This window comes from Eriocheir sinensis, unplaced genomic scaffold (assembly GCF_024679095.1).
Source record: "Eriocheir sinensis breed Jianghai 21 unplaced genomic scaffold, ASM2467909v1 Scaffold33, whole genome shotgun sequence".
Taxonomy (NCBI): Eukaryota; Metazoa; Arthropoda; class Malacostraca; order Decapoda; family Varunidae; genus Eriocheir; species Eriocheir sinensis.
Window position 1 is genome coordinate 165,285 of NW_026111643.1, and position 21,877 is coordinate 187,161.

Sequence of the window (21,877 nt, forward strand, 5' to 3'; positions counted from 1 at the left end):
GTGCTGGAGGTGTGGCCAGGCCTGTACACACACCTCACCTCCCAGCTGATGGCCCTGGCTCGGGGCAAGGTGGTGCTGGTGCTGGAGGTGTGGCCAGGCCTGTACACACCTCACCTCCCAGCTGATGGCCCTGGCTCGGGGCAAGGTGGTGCTGGTGCTGGAGGTGTGGCCAGGCCTGTACACACACCTCACCTCCCAGCTGATGGCCCTGGCGTGGGGCAAGGTGGTGCTGGTGCTGGAGGTGTGGCCAGGCCTGTACGCACACCTCACCTCCCAGCTGATGGCCCTGGCGCAGAAATCTAAAAAATAGCTTAGACAGTTATTATTACATAGCAGGATGATAGTAATATTGATAATAATAAGAGTAGTAATAATAATAATAATAATAATAATAATAATAATAATAATAATAATAATAATAATAATAATAATAATAATAATAATAATAATAATAATAGTAATGGTAATAAGCAATCCCTGTTGTGTGTGCAGGGTGGGGGCTGCCTGCCGTCCAGGCCAAGAGTGCCGCCCACACCCTCAGTGCCTTGCTGGGCCACCACTGCCCCCCGCAGCCATCACCAAGGTGCCTGATAGCTGTCTGTCTATCTATCTATCTGTCTGTCTATATCTTTCTGTATCAATCTGTCCATCTCTATGCCTGTCTATCTATCTCTGCTTATATCTGTCTTTATCTATCTATCTATCTCAGTCTGTCTATATCCATTTATCTATCTCTCTGTCTGCCTTATCTCTGATGCAGGATTTATTGAACTGTTTTATTTTAATATTGTTTTTGTCCCTCTTTTTTATTATTATTATTCTCCTTACTTTACTGTCACTGTCTATTTTAATTTCCCCATCCGTGTCTGCTCATTAAGAGGAAGTTGTTTGGGCCTGTAGCATTGTTTTATTTTTCCTTGATGGCCTTTCTTGGATCTCAGAAACAATGTCTTTTTCCTATAGTTAACCTGCTCTTTTTCTCAACATTGACCTTCCTCTCCCTTCCCTGTCCTCCCCAGCCTTCAGGAGACACTGCTGAGCCTGGAGTACGTCCAGCGGGCACACTGGCGCTGCTCCCAGTACCAGGGGTCCTTATGCCAGCAGGAGGTGCGGAGCGAGGCTGACCCCAGCACCTTCACCCCGAGCCTCTCCTTCCAAGGGCCTGGTGGGTGTCTGGCCCTTACGCCTCCAGACCAGAGACACCATGCAGCTCCTGACACCACAGACACAGCAGCTCAGGGAGAGGACTGGTGAGAAACTGCTGCAACTGAGGAGGGAAGGTATGTAGGGAGGAAGGGAAGGAAGGGGAGAAAGAGGGAGAGGGAGAGGGAAGGAAGAGGAGAAAGTAAACAATGGAAGAGAGGGAGGGAACATAAGAACGCAGGAGTCTACAAGAGGCCGGTAGGCCTGTACGAGGCAGCTCCTTTGACCCTAAGCTCCCGTGTATCTAACCCCACCTAATATCGCTGTCCATGAATTTATCTGGTCTGTTTTTTAATGTGACAATTGTATTGGCACTCACCACATGACTGCTAAGCCTATTCCACTCATCCACCACCCTGTTAGTAAACCAATTTTTGCCTATGTCCCTGTTGAATCTGAATTTATCCAGTTTAAACCCATTACTTCGTGTCCTACCCGGTTCTCTTACCAACAAAACCTTATGAATGTCTCCCTTATTAAAGCCCTTCATCCATTTATAAACCTCGATCATGTCTCCACGCACCCTTCGCCTTTCTAGAGAATGCAAGTTTAACTGTTTGAGTCTTTCCTCGTATGGCAAGTTTCTCAACCCCTGAATCATCTTAGTCATCCTCCTCTGCACCGATTCTAACATTTTGATATCCATTCTATAGTAAGGTGACCAGAACTGAACCGCATAGTCAAGATGAGGTCTAACTAATGCTAAATATAGTTTGAGGAAGACTTCGGGGCTTCTGTTGGTTACGCTCCTTATGTTGCTTACGCAAGGCAAAGAGGAAGAGGGAGAGAGAGAGGGGGGTTGAGAGGGAAAGAAAAGGAAGCAGGGAGGAAGGGAGAGGGAGGTAAAGAAAGGGAAAGGAAACATGGAAACATGGAAACATGGAAATGCAGGCAACAGAGAGCCTATTGGCTCATTACGAGATCGCCCGCTTGGGTGATTTAATCTGCTCGACCGCCACTTTGGGCTTGGTGAGCAGATGAAAGCACCTCGATATTGAGGAGCAGATGGAAGCCCCTCGTTATTCAGTTTACTCCTGACGCAGCGAAATGACGGTCGATTCTATATTTGAAGGAGTTGATGGTATTCGCATTTACTACTTCTGAGGGAAGATTGTTCCAGTGGCGGATGACTCGGTTTGAAAAGAAACTCCTTCCAATGTCTGTGTTACATCGACTCGACTGAATGGGTAAACCGTTATTTCTAGTTCTTGAGTTGGTTTGCAGTTCAAAGAATTTGGAGTAATCGACGTTATTGAACTTTTTTAGATACTTGAAGACTTGAATCATATCCCCTCGTAGGCGTCTTTTCTCCAATGTAAAGAGATTGAGTCGCTTGAGTCGTTCCTCGTATGGTTGAGCCCTGAAGGTTGGAATCATCTTTGTGGCGCGTCGTTGAATTATTTCCAGTAAAGCAATGTCCTTTCTGTAATTGGGAGACCAGAACTGCACTGCATACTCGAGGTGCGGTCTTACCATGGAATTATACAAGGATAGCATCACGTCTGGTGTTTTACACTCGAAGTTCCTCGCTATGAACCCGAGCATAATGTTGGCCTTGTTGTATGCTATTTTACAGTGATTCGCGTGTTTCAGGTCACTGCTGATAGTGACTCCAAGATCCTTTTCCTCCTGCATCGCTTGCAGAGGTCTCCCATTCATGATGTATGTGTGGTTACTATTTTGGGACCCAATGTGCATGACTTTGCATTTGTCAACATTAAAAGACATTTGCCATTTTTCCGACCATTCGATAATGTGATTGAGGTCTTTCTGAATGATTTCGCAGTCGGTCTTTGTGAGGGCATCTCCACCCACCTTGGTGTCATCTGCAAATTTCGATATTGTGGATTTCAGTCCTGATTCTAGGTCATTGATATATATGATAAAGAGGATGGGTCCCAGCACTGACCCTTGAGGCACTCCACTAGTGACTGGTAGCCAATCGGAAGGCTGTCCGTTGAGTAGTACTAGTTTTTTTCTGTCTGTGAGCCAATCTCTTATCCACGCGATCAGATTGGCTCCGATGCCCGCCGAGTGCAGTTTCTTAAGGAGTCGCTCGTGCGGTACCTTGTCGAAGGCTTTCTGAAAGTCCAGGTATATAACATCACTGGGGATGTGGGCATCCCAGTTCTTATATATACCTTGGAAGAAGTCTAATAAATTCGTTAGGCAGGAGCGCTTGTTTCTGAAGCCATGCTGGGTGTCGGAGATTATATTATTGTTTTCTAGAAACTTAACAAGTTTATCTCTAATAATCTTTTCGAGTATTTTCCTGCCACTGATGTCAAACTTATGGGCCTGTAGTTTAATGCAACGCTTTTGTCTCCTTTTTTGAAAATCGGTGTTACGTTCGCCATCTTCCAGTCTTCCGGGACCTTGTTTAGTTGAACTGACCGGTTGAATATGGTAGTGAGTGGTTGAAGAATTTGTTGTTTAAGCTCTTTTAATAACCGCGGGGACAAACTGTCGGGTCCCGTTGACTTGTTCGTGTCGAGTTTGTCCAAGTACTTTTTTACTTCTTGGTCGCATATTGAGTCAATTTCCAGCGGCGTGATCTCACTCGGCGGGGCAGGGCTCTCGGGAATGGTTTCGATGTCCTCGACTGTGAATACGGATGCGAAGTTACTGTTGAGGATTCTGGCCATCTGTTTACTGTCCTGGGTTACAGATCCAGTCTCGTCTGTCAGGGGACCAATATTGGATTTTACTTTCTTTTTCGATCTTATGTACGTGAAGAATTTCTTGGAGTTAGTTTTGATTTCGCGCGCTATTTGGTTTTCATAGTTGCGTTTGCTACTCCGAATAAGGCTGCGACAAGCTCTGAGGCTGTTGTGGTACTGTGTGCTGGCTTCGGCCGTAGCGTTCTCTTTCATCAAATTATATGTCCTTTTTTTTAGGTTTACTGCCCTTTTTATTTCTCTGGTCATCCACGGTGGATCTACGGCCCCATTTACTCGCCTGGATTTCGTAGGCACTGTAGCCTTCTCTACTTGCAACAGCTTATCTTTGAAGACGTTCCACGCGTTGTCGATTGTATTGTCGGTGATGCCAAGTTGGTCCCAGGTCGTAAGGGGAAGCAGTGCACGGGCAAAGTTGAAATTTCCTTTTTTGTAATCTGGTATCACTGATGGATTATCTACGAGTTTGTGACATATGTTGATATTAAAACGGATTAAGTGGTGATCGCACCCATTAAGTTTCTCACCAACTGTACAGTCGCGAATGAGGTCGGGGTCGCTTACTAATACCAGATCCAGCAGATTGTTTTCTCTTGTTGGTTGAGTTACAACTTGAGTGAGGAACGAATCCTCCACCATTTCTAAAAGCCTGTTACCCTCTTGATCTCCAGTCATCAGTCCCCAGTCAATGTTAGGGCAATTAAAGTCCCCAATTATAATTGCTTCCTTGCTTTGTGTTAGAGAGTGAATCTCTTCGTAGAGGGCAGTGTCATCGGCTGCCTGTTGTTTCGGAGGCCTGTATACGGTTGCAAGTGTTAGTTTCTTGTTATTTGCGGTTATTTCCACATAGACAGAATCGTATTTTTCTGCGTCCTGTTTGTCTATTTTTATGGCAGGGAGTGTACTTTTTACGTATCAATCTACTCATACTCCTTTCTTGTGCTTTCGACTTTGTGGAAGCTGTACCCAGGGAATGACATTTCGGATTCTAGATGGGTAGAGTTGGCCCAAATCTCTGTGATGGCTACCACATCTGGTTTCTCTGTTGCAATATACGCCCTAATTTCGTCCTTTTTGGGTATTAAACTACGTGCATTTGTGTACATGATAGAAATGTGGCCGTGACGAGTTGTACCAGTTCGCTTGTCGGAGGCGTGGTTAGTTACACAGTTTCTTGTGAGTCGCACTGACGCTACGGGTTGGTTGATCAAGGGCTGCCTTTGCCCCGTCCTCGCCCGCCGTTTTTTGAAAGGCTTTTCGAAAAGCTTTTCACTGCCTCGTCCAGAAGCCTCCCGAAGCGCGCCGATCCAACCTCATTCAGATGTAGTCCATCGTTCCAAAACAAGTCTGGGCGCTCAAGGAAGTGGTGCCAGGCGTTTGTAAACGCTACGCCTTCGTCGTCACAAATTTCCTTCAGACTAGTATTGATGTTGCTCGCTTTGCTGTTGAAGCCGGCGTAAGCGCTGATTTTGGGTAGAATTCCAGAGACAATGACGTGAGGGGACTTGGTCTTGTAACGCCGAATGACCTGACGGTATTTTGATAGTAGGGCCTGAGTTTGAGTAGACTGAACGTCATTTGTCCCCGCGTGAATCAAATAAACTGTGTCTTCCTTCGCGAGTTCCGTGACAGCATCGACAGCTGAAGTAATGTCGTCCAGTTTGGCTCCCGGATTACAATAACGCCTCCGCGTCTCTGTATTCCTGCCGCAGAATTCCGTTAATTGACCTCTAACCAGCGAGTCCCCTAGAAGTCTAACAGATGTTTTCAGCTTGTCTGTGCCCCAAAACTGTGTCTGATCTACGCAGACCACAGCAGGAAGAATGGTCTTGTGGCGTCTAATGGATGAGTAGTGAGGGAGGGAGGGTGGTGGCGACTGGACGTGGAGGCGTTAGGAGGGCTGGTAGAGGAGAGGGACAAGGGGGAGCCAAGGGAAGATGAGGAAGAGGCGGAAGGGGTTGACTGCAGGGGAGTAGAGGAGGAGGATGTTGAGGATGTGGAGGAGGGGGCAGAGGCGGAGGAGGAGGAAGGGGAGGAAGGGGTTGACTGGGGAGGAGTAGAGGAGGAGGATGTTGAGGATGTGGAGGAGGGGGCAGAGGCGGAGGAGGAGGAAGAGGCGGAAGGGGTTGGCTGGGGGGGAGTAGAGGAGGAGGATGTTGATGATGTGGAGGAGGGGGGAGAAGAAATGTATGAGGAGGCGGCAGAGGCGGAGGAGGAGGAAGAGGCGGAAGGGGTTGGCTGGGGGGGAGTAGAGGAGGAGGATGTTGATGATGTGGAGGAGGGGGCAGAGTTGGAGGAGGAGGAAGGGGCGGAAGAGAAGAGTGAGGAAGAGGAAGGGGAGGAGGAAGAGTAGGTCGTGGTGGTGATGGTGGGATGGGTGGGGGAGGGGGCGGGAGTGATGGCGGTGCTGGTGGTGGAGGGTGAAGAAGGGGGGGGGTTGGCGGCCTGTGGTGATGAGGTGGAGGAGGGAAGGGAGGAGGCGGGGGAGGGATGAGAAATGGAGGGGGCTGAGGAGGAGGAGGAGGTATGTGATCGGGTGATTTCGGAGTACGTAGAAGACGAAGAAGAAGAAGAAGAAGAAGAAGAAGAAGAAGAAGAAGAAGAAGAAGAAGAAGAAGAAGAAGGAGGAGTAGGGAGTTGAGGGTATGACGTCACGATGTCCCAAAGTAAAGAATTGGAGCGTTGTAGATCCTCGTTGGTTGTTTGTAGTGCCTGAATACGTAAGTCTAAGACACAGTACCTACACATCGAGTTGCTGGTTTGGTAGTGAATCGCAGCATATTTCTTTGAACAATTACAGCAATTGAAATAGTTGGACGGCATGATTACTTCTTTTTTTTATTTACTGTTGCAAAACGATATAACTGTGAGCTTTACAGTTAAGATGAATTTTGTATCCGCGTGGGCTGTGGTGAACACCTAGAGGGAGGCGGCTTTAAATCGGTCGAGTCACGCGGGAGAGTTTAAGGTGTGGCGTCTATGAGGGCCCACACGTGTTTTCCCTCCGGGATTAAAATTCTCTGGGGGATTAAACTTTTCCTCCTTTTCAAAACAGGTGTGCTGGTATACGGGTCAAGCTTTGTACTTCTACGTTAGTGACAGATTTTCTACGTTAGTTAGACACAAGAAGCTCACTGTCTTTCACTGGGTGCTGTGTTAGGTCGTGTAGTTGTAATCCTATTGAGGAAAGACAGGAAACACAAAAAAGTCGATATATAACTTAACCGCTCGTGGATCAGCAGGGAAGTCCTCTCACTGTAAGGTAAAGGTAAAGGAGGGGAAAGGAGAGTTAAGGGAAGGGAGGGAGTGAAGGAGATGTGAGAGAGGTTGGGAACATTAAGAAATGCCTTTGTACTGCAGTGGACCAATAATAATGGCTGAGGAGGAGGAGGAGAAGGAAGAGGGAGGGATGTACACCTTTCATAGGAAGCTCAGTCACAGCAAACAGGAGTCACTGAGGAGCTCTGTGCCTTGTCTTCAGAGGCCGTGGTGCTGAGTGAGTCTCCGAGGCTGTCTGGTGTGTGACGAGCAGGTGGAGCAACACGCAGCCTTACGGAAGGGTAAGTGCACTACACACTAAGGTGTTTTTTCATTCACAGACAAAACATAATGAAGATAGTCTAAGTACTCTGATGTACCCGAGGCAGCTCTTGGTACCTGCCAGAGTTTTTACCTCAAGAAGACCAAGTTTCCCTCACATATATATCTACTTGGACCGAATTTCTTGTCCACACCAAACCCACTGAGGCAGCACATGGCATCTTTTTACCAGAGCTTTTACCTCAAGAAGACACAGAGTTTCCCTCACACATACCATTTATAGAGGACTTCGTGGTGCAGTGGTTAGCACACTCGGCTCACAACCGAGAGAGCCCGGGTTCAATTCCTGGGTGGAGTGGAAAAATTTGGGAGGCTTTTCCGATACCCCATGCCCCTGTCCAGCCAGCAGTGAATGGGTACCAGGTATTAATCGGGGGTTGTGTCCCGTCTCCTGGGATCTGTTCCCTTCTCCTATAATTCCTTCCCTTCTGTCTCTCTCTGGCATATGACCACATATATTGTGCCGACTAAACCAAACTTTCCAACTTTCTGCATACCATTTATTTATTTTCACCCAATTCCTTGTTACATATGTCACCCATTCAGGCAGCTTTAATACTCTTTACCAGAGCTAGAAGACAAAGCTTTCCTCACTTATCTAACCAACACTTAACCACCATAACTTTGACCACACATAACCCCTTGAGGCAGCTTTCTACCCTCGTACTAGAGCAACCTTTTTTACCAGACAAGTTTCCCTCACACCACAACACACAGAGGTACACACTAATTCACCCTCTCCCCCCCCCACACAGGGAACATCCAGAGCGCATCCAGCGGGTGTGGGAGATGCTGGGGCGTGCCGGGGTGCTGGGGCGAGGCCAGCGGCTGCAGGTGGGTGGTGGAGGCACTGTCTGTATGATGTGTGTGTTCATGTTTATGTCACTGTTCCGTCGTTCACTGTTCAGTTGTTTACTTCTCCTTGTTCGCCTTGCTTAGTATGAGTCTCCCTTCACACCTGCACTGGCTAACACCTGTATAGCCACCCATAGTAAAGCATAGAGGGTATGCAGCTCTCTCTATTCCTTGGACCTGCTTTATAAACTTGATGCAGTGTCAGCCAGTAGGATCAGTTGGGTTGAGTTGAGGCAAAGAAGTTGTTCTCATTGTTGGAATTAGAATTGAGGAAGGATATATATATATATATATATATATATATATATATATATATATATATATATATATATATATATATATATATATATATATATATATATATATATATATATATATGCAAAACAGATTCTGGATAAAGGAAGGAGATATGGGAGAGAGTAAATGAGAAATAGAGAGATTTATAGATGATGCCAAAGAGATATTAATAAAGAAAGAGTCTAATCCTAATGTAGCCCTTTTCTGCCTCCCTCTCTCCATCCTTGCACAGCCTCCAGGCCCAGCGTGAGGAGGTGGAGCTCCCACACAGCCAGGAACGTGGCCTTCATGTTCAGGGGGAGGAGGAGCTGCAGACCCTTCAGGAGAACTACAAGTCTGTCTACCTCCACCCTGCCACCTACGCCTTTGCCCTGCTCTCGGCCGGCTCACTGCTGCGGGTACGAGGGGGAGAAAGAAGTACCATAAATGCATGTAAGAGAGAGTAATGTTGTGTTCACGATGATAGAGAAAGGAGGAGGAGGAGGAGGAGGTGTGTGAGGCAGGAGATGAAAAGGAATGGCATTGAGTCACTCCTCTCTGCTCATGGTTGGGTCTTTAGATTGGAGGAGGAGGAGAAGGAGAAGGAAAAAAATTATAGTAAAAGCCTGTAATCTTTTTCTCATTCTGCATTCTATACTTTCTATACACACACTTATATGTACTCTTTTTCTAGTCATAATACACTACCCGCAAGAATGCATTTGGAATTGACAGTAATGAAAGAGGAGGAAAACAATGTAGGAACGATACAATCTCTTTCCTTGAAGGTCGTGGACGAGGTGTTTGCAGGCCGAGCCAGGGCCGGCGTGGGCATCATCCGTCCCCCGGCCACCACGCCGAGCTGGACCGCCCCCATGGCTTCTGCTTCTACAACAACGTGGTCGTCGCCGCCAACAGGCTGGGATGCCAAGGTGGGCGCTGCTTGGCCCTGGCACCACATTAACTCTGCCTTTTATTATCATCATTATCATTCCTTTGTCAAATATTTCCTTCACATCACCTATTTCTCTTCCTCTCCTTCCTTTATCCTGAATCTGTTTTGCATCACCTGTCTCTCTTATTCCTCCTTCTCTTCCATCTTTCCTTCCCTCTTTTATCTGTAATCTCTTTGGTTTTATCTATCTCTCTATTCTTCATTCCCTCTCTCCCATCTCCTTCCTTTATCTATCTGGAATCATCTATTTATAGTCCTTCTTTCCTTTATCCCATCTCCTTCTTTTATCAAAAATCTCTCATCTCCTTTTATCATTTTCCTCCTTCTCTCTCCCTTTCTTTATTGTCCTGTGTGTGTGTGTGTGTGTGTGTGTGTGTGTGTGTGTGTGTGTGAATGTGTTTGTGTGTTGGTGTGAGTGTGTGTATATGTGTGTGTGTGTGTGTGTGTGTGTGTATTTACCTAGTTGTATTTACCTAGTTGTGAAATACAGGAAAAGAGCTGTACTAGGCCCGTGCTGTCCCGTTTCCATAATGCTTATTATCCAGTTTGGCTTTGAAGTCATGAATCGTTTTTGCACACACAGTCTCCTCGTCAAGTCCGTTCCATGTTGTTGTGCTTCTGTATGGAAAACTGTATTTCTTGATGTCTCTCCTACAGTCGCTCTTCTTCAATTTCTTACCATTGCCTCTTGTCACACTTCTGTCACGTACCACTAGGTCTTCCCTGTCCAATCCCTCTTGTATCCTGTACAATGCTATTAGGTCCCCTCTCTCTCTTCTGCTCTCCAGTGTTGTTAGTCCCAATTTCTCCAGTCTTTCTTCATAAGTGTGTTCTCTCAGAGTTTCCGGTAATTTACTCGCTGCTCTTTGTATTCTTTCCAACTTTAAAATTTTTTTCTTCAATCTAGGTGACCACACTAATGCTGCATATTCCAGTCTTGGACGTATCATTGATGTTATTAGTTTCTTCACCATTTCTTCCTCTAAATATGTAAATGCTACTTCTATGTTTCTAAGAAGATTGTATGTTTCCCCAGTTATCCGATTTATATGCTTTCCAAAGGATAACCTGTTTGTTATTGTCACTCCCAGATCTTTTTCCTCTGTTTTTTTCATGATTCTTTCATTACTGAGAGAGTAGTTCCCCGATATTCGTCTACTGCTCTTACCAAGCTCCATCACACTACACTTCTCTGTACTGAATGTCATTTCACATTTTCGTGACCATTTGTTTATTCTGTTGAGATCTTGGCTCAGGGCTACACAGTCTTCTTCATTAGCCACCCTCCTCATTAGTTTAGCATCATCAGCAAACATATTCATATAGCTTGTCACCCCTTCTGTCATGTCGCTTATATATATTGCAAACACTAGTTTCTTCCGTCCACCTTGATTTATTGTTATGTGTGTGTGTGTGTGTGTGTGCATGTGGGTGTGTGGTGTGATTGTGTGTGTGTATTTACCTAGTTGTATTTACCTAGTTCAACACGGTGAGTTGTAGTCTTACAGGACCTGGGTTTTACGCTCGTGTGGTCCCGTCTGTGTGTATTTACCTAGTTGTATATACCTAGTTGTGACGTACGGGAAAAGAGCTACGCTTGTGCTGTCCCGTCTCCATATCCTCTCTTATCCAACTTTTCCTTAAAATCATTAATGTTTCTTGCACAAACCACCTCCTCCTCCAGTCTATTCCATAGCTCAATGCTTCTGTTTGGGAAGCTAAACTTTTTTCACATCTCGCCTAAATGTGTGTGTGTGTGTGTGTGTGTGTGTGTGTGTGTGCATTCTACTGTACTCTCAACACCCATCTCTGTGGCCTGCAGGGTGCTGGTGGTGGTCTGGGATGTGCACCACGGCAGCGGCATCCAGCACGTGTTTGTGGCCGAGCCGAGGGTGCTGTACGTGTCCCTCCACTGCCACCACCACGGCCTCTTCTTCCCATCCTCTGAGGACCCAAACTACGACGAGTGGGGACGGGACCTGGCCAAGGCTACAACATTAACATTACCTGGAACAAGGTGAGGGCCATATCTCTGCTGACGAGACACACACACACACACACACACACACACACACACACACACACACACACACACACACACACACACACACACACACAAATAAATAAAAAATAAAAAAATCTGTCAATAAATACCTAAATCAATGAAACATCACATAAATCAAAAAAGTGTTCCGAGGACATTTTTTTTTTCATTGCTCTTCTCTGTACCAATAAAAGTATAGCAGGAATTGACTTTTTGCCGCATGCATGAAGACATAACTTACTAACTCCCAAATGCATGAGTCTCGCCAAAGTGGGTCATTCTGTCTCCTCTTCTCAGGGGAAAGGATGGTGGTGAGCAGGACCTTTTTTAGTGTGTGTGCCTGTGTCAACGCTAGATTTTTTTAGCACACTAGGTCAGCTTTTAGTCTCCACCAGTGTCGGTATTCTCAACGCTTCCACCTCCCACCACGTCAACTATTCCCAAAGGCCGAAAAAGACTAGCCCATCCGCTGCGATTGGCACGGATTTGGCCTTCACTGGTAGCCTGGTTTCCCATGTGGTTCTGATGTGTTGGATATTCCCTCCCAAGGTGCAGGACTTTACATTTTTCTTCATTGAATTGTAGCAGCCACCTTTTGTTCCAATCCTGTTGCTTGGTGAGGTCTTCTGGTAGGAAATCCTCAGTCAAGGGGTTAATTGAGTTTTCATGAGGATTTTTTCATATTCATGGTACAGAAGAAGGGCCACACTACCACCAGGTACAGTACACTACCCCTAGTAATGCCCACAACGCCTATGGAAGCCCTGTTAAATATGTGTGCTTGGGTGCCCAAAGGTTTGAGAATACAGGGCCAGTGTAGGTGTGTAGTAGATGCAGACACTTTGTTATTTTACCTTTGAAGTAGATGATGAAAATGTTTTTGTTTCTTTCCTCTTGTGCATGATCAGTGTATTTATTTTACCCCTGGTCACCCTCTACTAGTCTAGGGGTCACATTCTTAAACATTTCCGCACCCAAGGTCACCTGTTTGACAAGGCGTTCATGATAGTTGTGGGCATTTCCAGGAGTAGTTTTATGGCCCTGGTGGTGGTTTGACCCTTCCTCTGTACTGTGAACCTAAAAAAAACATGCATCAGAGCCCGACTGGTCTCCTTTTTGGCCTCTGGAAATAGTTGATGTGAAGGGCGGAGGCGTTTGACAGTTCTGACCTAGGTGTGTAGTAGAGGCAGAGACTTTTTCTACCTTTCATGTAGATAACTATGTTCTAGTTTCCTTTCTCTTGTGCATGTTTGATATTTTTTGCACCTGGTCACACTTTACCCTTCCAGATGTTGAGTAATGGTCACAAAATGGTTTGCTTGTAGAACCTTTCCAGTAGGGAGGGAGAGGTCAAAATTTTCTTGTTTTCCCTGTGTTAGAATGTTCAGTCTACTAAATTTTCATAAGTAAAATGGGTCTTTTTACATATGACTGGATTCCTTTGACTCTGTGTCCTCATATTTGATTCCTATTTATTTGTTGTACATTTCACATATTAGCCTGTCTGCTGCGACTGGCATGGATTTGGCTTTCACTGTTAGCCTGGTAACATACACTCCCAGGACTTTCTCTGCCTCTGTGGTGGATAGTGGAGTGTTTCCCATGTGGTATTAGTGTGCTGGATATCCCTTCACTGGTAGCCTGGTAACATACACTCCCAGGACTTTCTCTGCCTCTGTGGTGGATAGTGGAGTGTTTCCCATGTGGCATTAGTGTGCTGGATATCCCTTCACTGGTAGCCTGGTAACATACACTCCCAGGACTTTCTCTGCCTCTGTGGTGGATAGTGGAGTGTTTCCCATGTGGTATTGGTGTGCTGGATATCCCTTCACTGGTAGCCTGGTAACATACACTCCCAGGACTTTCTCTGCCTCTGTGGTGGATAGTGGAGTGTTTCCCATGTGGTATTGGTGTGCTGGATATCCCCTCCCAGGGTGCAGGACATTTTTCTTCATTGCATTGTAGCAGACATTTTCGTTCCACTCCTGTAGCTTGGTGAGGTCTGTCTTCTGGCTGGAAATCTGCAGCCAAGGGGTTAACAAGTGTGCTGCACCTTCATGGGACCAAGTTTCCCTTGACCCTTTTTTGGAATTACTTTTACACAGACATTGTTGCAGTTTGAGAATGCTGCTCACTGGTCGCTTGCTTCATGTCCTACTCTCTGACCCTCACCGGACCTGCCTTTGACCTGAGGGCTCTTCATGTCCAAATACTATGCCTAGATAGATAGAGAGACGGATAGATAGTGTGATAGGTAGGTACTCCCAGTTATCTCCTGACATTTGCTGTATTACCTTTCATGAATTGATAAGTTTATCTGTACTGTGTTCATTGACCTGGTAGTGAAGATGTCAGATGGAGTATTTCAATGCTGCATCTTTTAAGGTTAATCAGATGATGACAACTATGAGCCAGGTGCCCAGAGTTTGTTTTTTCCCAAATAAATGAACAGCTATTTCGAGAGAGGTTGTTTCCCTCAAGAGACAGGAACCATTCAGGAAAAAGGGAGAGAAGGAAGAGGGAGAGGAAAGAAATGCAATGCAGTTTGCTTACTGTGAGACAAACAGAATAAATGGACATAACAACAGCATCACCAAGGTTGTATTAAAGGGAGGTAAATAGATAGAGTCCATCCTTTCTCCCCCCAAAAATACAGACACATTACATGGACCAGGAACAATTTTGGCACAATATTTTACTTATCCATAATTTCCTAGGTGGCCAAAAGAGAGATCAGTTTCAGAAGGAGAGGTGTCTTGATTGTTCTAAATACCTATTCAAACACATGCTAACCAACTTGAAATATTGCTCCAGCCCTCACTTGGAAAGAAAGGAAGGAAGGAAGGAAGGAAAAGGAGGCCTGGAAAGATGGTAGGAAGGAGGAGGAGGAGAAAGAGGAATAATTAAATGGAGAAAGAAGGGAAGAGTCCAAGGAAATTTAAGGAAAGAAGGGATGATAAAAAGGAAACTAGGCTGGCAGAGAGAGAGAGAGAGAGAGAGAGAGAGAGAGAGAGAGAGAGAGAGAGAGAGAGAGAGAGAGAGAGAGAGAGAGAGAGAGAGAGAGAGAGAGAGAGAGAGAGAGAGAGAGAGAGAGAGAGAGAGAGAGAGAGAGAGAGATGTAACAGGTAAACCCTTGATTCATCTCATTCACCACCCCGTGTCTTTCCTCCCAGCTACAAATCAGAAAATTAACCCTCGAGTGCTAAGTCCTCTGAGTATTTTTCTCCCTACACTGGTGCCGAAGTATTGCATTTTTATTCAGTCACAATTACCTGACACTTTCTTCTTTTCCTGTCATGATTCCCAGTGATCAATGTCTAGATCCACACAGCCCTGTCCAGCACATGAAGGTTCACCCTGCTATCCAAGCTCCCAATGCAAGAATCAGTTATGGTCCTCAGCTCTGGTATTTCATCGTCCAGTGTCCTTCCTCCCAGCCACAGTTCAGGAGGAAGAAGTTGTGTTTACTAAAGCCACAGTGTTTTTCTTGTGTTGTTTCAGAGTGGCATGGGTGACGCAGAGGCTCTCACTCAGGTGGTGCTGCCCGTGGCCTTCCAGTTCAACCTACAGCTGGTCCTGGTCACTGCCAGCCTTGATGTTGGTGCGGGGACCCACTTGGAGGTTGGTGGATGGTGTCACTATCTGTATGACTACCTGCTGCTGCCTCTTTCTCTTTTTCTGTCACTATCTGTTCAGTTCAGTTCAGTTCTCTCTCCATAATTATATTTTCAGTTCATGGTCGGGAGTTTTGGCTTCATAACAGCACTCCCTGGTGCACTCCTTCACTGTTTGGGTTTCTTGTTTTCCTCTCTTTATTCCTTTAGTGTTCTTTCTTATCCAAAATTTCTGTATTGTTCTTTTTGCTTTTTTTATTTATTTATTTTTATCTGCCTTAATAATTCATCTTCAGGGGCTGCCATGTGTATGCAATGAAGCATTTTGTAGTCTCCTTATATTGTATCCTGATGTATTGTCATCTCAGACCATTGCATTCCATAGTGAAGAACTCCCTTCCTCTTCCTCACCCCCATTCCTCCCTTCATGCATCTCATACCTAAAGTAACACACCCTAACCATTGCATTCCATATTAAAGAACTCCCTTCCTCTTCCTCACCCCCATTCCTCCCTTCATGCATCTCATACCCAAAATAACACAGCATTCCATATTAAAGGACTCCCTTTCTCTTCCTCCTCCCTTATTCCTCCATTCATGCATCTCATACCTAAAGTAACAGCCTCACACACACTCCCAGGTTACCGCGCGAGTCCTGGTTGCTGTGGACATATGATGGCCCTTCTGTCTGGCCTGGCCAAGGACCGCATAGTTCTGGCACTGGAGGGCGGCTTCAACCTCACCACCATCAGCTACTGTATGACGCTGTGTGCCAAGGCCTTGCTGGGGGATCTGCTGCCCCCCCTTGAGCCCCAGCTGGTGCCCAACAAGTGCCGTGCAGACCACCAATGGTGTCATCCGTACCCACAGCCGCTACTGGCCGGCGCTCTGCTTCAAGGTGAGTGTGGGGGTCTTTAATCCGACCACTGCAATTGGCACGGATTTGGCCTTCACTGGTAGCCCGGTAACATACAGTCCTAGGTCTTTCTCTGCCTCTGTGGTGATAGTGGAGTGTTTCCCATGTGGTATTGGTGTGCTGGATATCCCCTCCCAAGGTGCAGGACTTTACATTTTTCTTCAGTGAATTGTAGCAGACACTTTTTGTTCCATTGCTGTAGCTTGGTGAGGTCTTCTTGTAGGAAATCCAGTCAAGGGGTTAAGGGGTAGGACTGGTGAACGTTATCCCTCATGTCCTGCTGGTGTGTTCTGTGCCTAGTAGTGTTGTCAGTACATAATATAGAATGCTACCTCATTTCCAGAACTATATATTGGACATGTATTAGTTAGATTTCTCAAAATATTTCTTCAGTTCTCAGTGGCTATAGATATTGTTGTTATCAGACAGTAAGAAGCGAAACACATTATCCTCTCTATGTTTTGCAGTCTTTTCTTGTAGTTTGAGTCCTTGTGGTGCCTGACCCTGGGCAAGGTTACTTTTTTTACTGCCCCTCACATTTTTTTATTTATTTTTTTTTTTTTACGTCGCTGCCTATTGCGCTGTTTGGCATCTTCCCGGTGGGGCCTGATGGTCGGCCCAAGGCTTCTTCCCGGTGGGGTCTGATGGTCGGCTCAGCCCGTTCTGGCGCAGGCGAGTGTTTATAGTGGCGCCTCCTTGCCTCCCTGGAGCAGAGTCAGGGAGAGGTTGTCTACATCTAGCATCAGTATAAGACTTGGTGATTAGTAGGAGATAATAGAAGGAATAGAAGGTTTATTTTGATTTATATTAGTTTTTTTTTCATAATATCTTTTCTTCCTTCTCCTCCTCCTCCTCCTTTCTCTCTCTTCCTTTCTTCCTTCATTACATTCTTCACCCTCCTCCTCCTCCTCCTCCTCCAAATCTCTCCTTATGTTAGAATCGCTTCTCTTTCCTTCCCTCCCTCCTCTCCTCCTTCTCCCTCTCCCTCTTCCATTCCCTTCTTTATCCACCTTCTCCCTCCTCTTTCTCTCCACCACTCTTTACTTCTCTCTCTCTTCTCTCTCCTCCCTCACTCTATCTCCCTTGGTCCACTCTGTTCTCTCTCTCTCCTTCCCTCTTCTTCCTCCTCCTCTTCTAGATTTGAATAGTAATATGTTTTAATGTATTGCAGAAAGAAGAAGCAGAAGAAGAAGAAAAGAAGAGAAGGAAGAGGAGGAGAGGGTATATGTGTGTGTGTGTGTGTGTGTTATATGGACAGAATTTAAACTGATTTCTTTCAACATATATTTTATTATTATTATTGAAAGACAAACTTCTCTTCTTCACTTCCTCCTTCTTCTTCTCTTTCATCTTCTTCTTCTTCATCTTTTGTTGGGGTTCTGATAGGAAGAGAAATAATAAAAATAATGAGAAAGTATTAGCTCTATAGAGAGAGAAAGAGGGGGGGGGGGACCCATATATGTGTCTGTGGAGGCATGTGTCTGTGGGGGTTGTCAACATACTGTGGGGAGCATCCTGTGGATCCTGAGAGAGAGAGAGAGAGAGAGAGAGAGAGAGAGAGAGAGAGAGAGAGAGAGAGAGAGAGAGAGAGAGAGAGAGAGAGAGAGAGAGAGAGAGAGAGAGAGAGAGAGAGAGAGAGAGAGAGAGAGAGAGAGAGAGAGAGAGAGAGAGAGAACAGCCTTCTGTCTCTTTCTCTTCCTTCTCCTTATTCTTTCTCTCTTTCTACTACTACTACTACTACATTTCCTCAGTAGTTAGTCAGTCAGTCAGTGTGTGTGTGTGTATCTCAATCTCAGAAGTGCCTCCATCTGTACCTGCTCTGGCACTCTTGCTCTTCAATTCCTCTTCTTCTATCTCTTTAAATCTTCACTTATATACCCATGCAGTCTTCTCCTCCTCTTCCTTCTTCTCACTTTCCCTGACAGTCCCTCCCTCAAGCCTTCCCTCATACACTCTTCACAAACCCATTCTCATCACGTGTCCAAACCATCTCGGCGCAGCACACTCCACTTCTTTCGCTGCCACACCCACACCAAACCGCTCATACACGCTTCATTCTGCCTCGTCCTGACACACCACACACACCTCTTGTATAACACCTTTCCACTGCACGTATTCCCCCTTGCTCTGCTGCGTGCCATGTACAGAACTTGGCTAAAGCTTTTCCCCTCTTGGCCTCCATGCTCACACTTCTTCCCTTCATAACTCTGCCCTTCGCTGCTCTCTTCCTGACCTCACCTCCCTGTGGATCTGGCCGCCCTAAACTCATCTGTATTCCTGCACTATTCACTTCTGCTTTCCCTCCCACGTTCCCATTCATTACAGTTTATCTATTTCCTCATTCCCTCTCACTAGCACTCCATCTCTTGCTACAGTTGTCACTTTTCTCCCCTATTTATCTCCCATTTATTCTGGTGTGTGTGTGTGTGCGTGTGTGTGTGTGTGTGTGTGTGTGTGTGTTCCTCCTGTAATAATAAAATAATGTAGGAATGCTCAATAAAAATAAATTACAAATATATATTACTATTATTATTACCATTGTTATTATCAATAGACCCAAGAACAAGGAAAAGGGATTGAGAGAAGGGAAAGGAAGGAAGAGGAGGAGGGAGGGAGGCAAGGGAGAGGGAGGGGGAGAAGAGAAGAAAGGAAGGATGGAGAAGGAAGAATATTGTGAGAGGAAGGAAGAGAAGAAGAAAGAAGGAAGAGAAGAGAAGAAGAGAAAGAAAGGAAGGGAAGAAGATATGAGAAAGGAGGAGAGATGGAGGAGGAGGAGGAGGTCATAATCTATCTTCCTCTGCACCGTGAACCTAAAAGAGCACTCCTTTTGACCCGACTGACCTCCTTTTTGACGTTTGGGAACAGCTGATGTGAAGGGCAAATGCTTCCGACCTTAGGAGGGAGGTGAAAGGGAGGAGAAGAACTGGAGAGGAGGAGATAAAATGGAGAAGTGGAGGAAAAGGGGGAAGACCAGCGGCAAGAAGACATGAAATAATGACCAGAAATATTAAGGAAAGAGGAAAACAAAAGTAAAGAAAAATAACAGGTTAGGGAAAGAAAACAAGGAAAGTAACAAATAAAAAAGTTAAGGAAAGAAAACAGAAATAAAACAAGAATATTAAGTAAAGGAAATAAAGAAAAAGACACTGGCCGAATCACTCCCCCAGCCGCCCCTGAGGTCTTAACACACACACACACACACACACACAGTAATTCCCTAAACAGACCCCACATTTACAGGGCCAATGCGACATGTTTTCAGCCGCAAAACAGCCCCTTCCAAGCCTTCTAGTGTGCCCAGACCTTCCTGTAGAGGCCAGGGCAGCTCAACAGACTCTAGCCCCAGCCCAGAGACGGGTTTTAATAACACTAACAGACGTATTTTGACAACGGTGACAGTCACCAAGAACATGTTGAGTGGACAGGAGGAGGAGAGAGGAGGGAAGGAAGGGAGAAGAGGAGGAGCAGAGAAAGAAAGAATGAAAGAGGAGGAGAAGGAAGAAATGATGATGAAAAATGGAAGAAAGAAAATAAAAGGAGAAAAAATGAATAAAAAAGAAATTATGTGCTATTTTTTACCTTTGTTCCTAAGTCTTCTTCCTCTTCTTTTTCTTCTTCTTCTTCATCTCATTCCATGGAAGAAGTTAAGTTGAATTAGTATTCGTATACTAAAAATAAGAAAACTGTGTGTCCCTGCCTCCCTGATACGTTCCCTGCCTTCTAGCACTATAGTTCTGCCGCCTCGTCCTGCCTCCCTGTTATATGTTTAAGGCCGAGATTTTTTTCTCTTTTCTACTACACCCGGTCCCACACGTCCTCTGCGTGTATTGAAACACACGAGACATTAATCAAGACAAGGAGAGGGTTTTGTTGGCTGCCGGGGATTGAACCTGTGACCAGCGTGACGGGAGAGCCACTGCCTTACCAGTCGGCCAAAGAGGTACCCTGCTGGCTGAGTGGGTTATGGGAGGCTTGCCCGTCAGGCCTAGTCGCTGCACTACATATGCATTAGAACAAATCTGAAAACAATTACAATTATGAAGAAAAGAATGGAATTGACGACATTCCCTCATCACATCTTAATTCTCCCTTTCAATACTTCCCTCATGTATTCCCTCCCTCTCCACACTGTAACAGGCAAGTGACAAGGGCCAGGAGGAGGAGGAATTAGTGATAAGGGAATGCATGCCTGACACCATAAAACCTCAAAACTGCCAACTCTCTGAATAAGCTGAAAAATTAAAATACTGGAGCCTACATTATTCCCTCACCTCCTCTCCATCTCCTGGTTCCTTCCGTCCAGGAGAGAGCAGCGGAGTTCCTTGAGCAGGCCCTTCCACTTGTAAACCTGGGACTTCTTGGACGTGAGGCATCTTGGACAGCTTTGTGGTGAGGTGTTCAGGCTGGGGAGGAGGAGAAATGTGTAGGGAATGTGTTGGGGGAGGGAGGGGAGAGGGGAAGGGAGGAGGGTAAGGAGGAGAGAAGAGAAGTTAGCAAGATTTTACTGTATATTAACCAGACATGGGGCGATTACTTATGTTATGTAATCGATTACGATTATGATTACTTCATATTTTAACGATTACGATTACAATTACAATAAAATTAGGTGTAATAAAGTACTATTACGATTACATGATGTATTAATCGTGACTACAATCATGATCACAGGAAGGACTGAAAGGTGAACTTGCAAATTTCACACATGTACCATACTGAATATTTAAATGGTTGAATTACAACAGATATTTAGAGCACACACTTGCTGTATGAGAAACTATTAACTAAACTTTGATGATGTAATCACAAAAGTAATCGGAATTACAGTTGTACTTTTATAATGTATTCGATTATGATTACGATTACTTAAAAAAATAAGAGGGTAATCAATTACAATTACTTGAAAAACTGTAATCGATTGTAATCGATTACGATTACAGATTACGATTACCCCATGTCTGATATTAACATGATTCATAACACAGCATGACTAAGGAAAAGAAGAGGATATATTAATTAACATGATTCATAACGCAGCATGACTAAGGTAAAGAAGAGGATATATTAATTAACATGATTCATAACACAGCATGACTAAGGAAAAGAAGAGGATATATTAATTAACATGATTCATAACGCAGCATGACTAAGGTAAAGAAGAGGATATATTAATTAACATGATTCATAACGCAGCATGACTAAGGAAAAGAAGAGGATATATTAATTAACATGATTCATAACACAGCATGACTAAGGAAAAGAAGAGGATATATTAATTAACATGATTCATAACACAGCATGACTAAGGAAAAGAAGAAGAGGATATATTAATTAACATGATTCATAACGCAGCATGACTAAGGTAAAGAGGAAGAAGATATATTAATTAACATGATTCATAACACAGCATGACTAAGGTAAAGAGGAAGAAGATATATTAATTAACATGATTCATAACACAGCATGACTAAGGTAAAGAAGAAGAGGATATATTAATTAACATGATTCATAACGCAGCATGACTAAGGTAAAGAAGAAAAGGATATATTAATTAACATGATTCATAACGCAGCATGACTAAGGTAAAGAAGAAGAGGATATATTAATTAACATGATTCATAACGCAGCATGACTAAGGTGAAGAAGAAGAGGATATATTAATTAACATGATTCATAATGCAGCATGACTAAGGTAAAGAAGAAAAGGATATATTAATTAACATGATTCATAATGCA

At 44.8% G+C, this 21,877-nt stretch overlaps 1 protein-coding gene across 1 annotated transcript; it reads left to right on the forward strand.

Moving 5' to 3' along the window:
* Positions 1-1,204: 1,204 nt before the first annotated feature.
* On the forward strand, positions 1,205-11,588 carry LOC126991746 (polyamine deacetylase HDAC10-like). The gene is made up of 5 exons (XM_050850435.1): positions 1,205-1,250; positions 8,237-8,315; positions 8,866-9,031; positions 9,401-9,558; positions 11,390-11,588. The coding sequence occupies exons 1-5, from the start codon at positions 1,205-1,207 to the stop codon at positions 11,586-11,588; spliced, it is 648 nt and encodes a 215-aa protein (XP_050706392.1).
* The last annotated feature ends 10,289 nt before the right edge of the window (positions 11,589-21,877 follow it).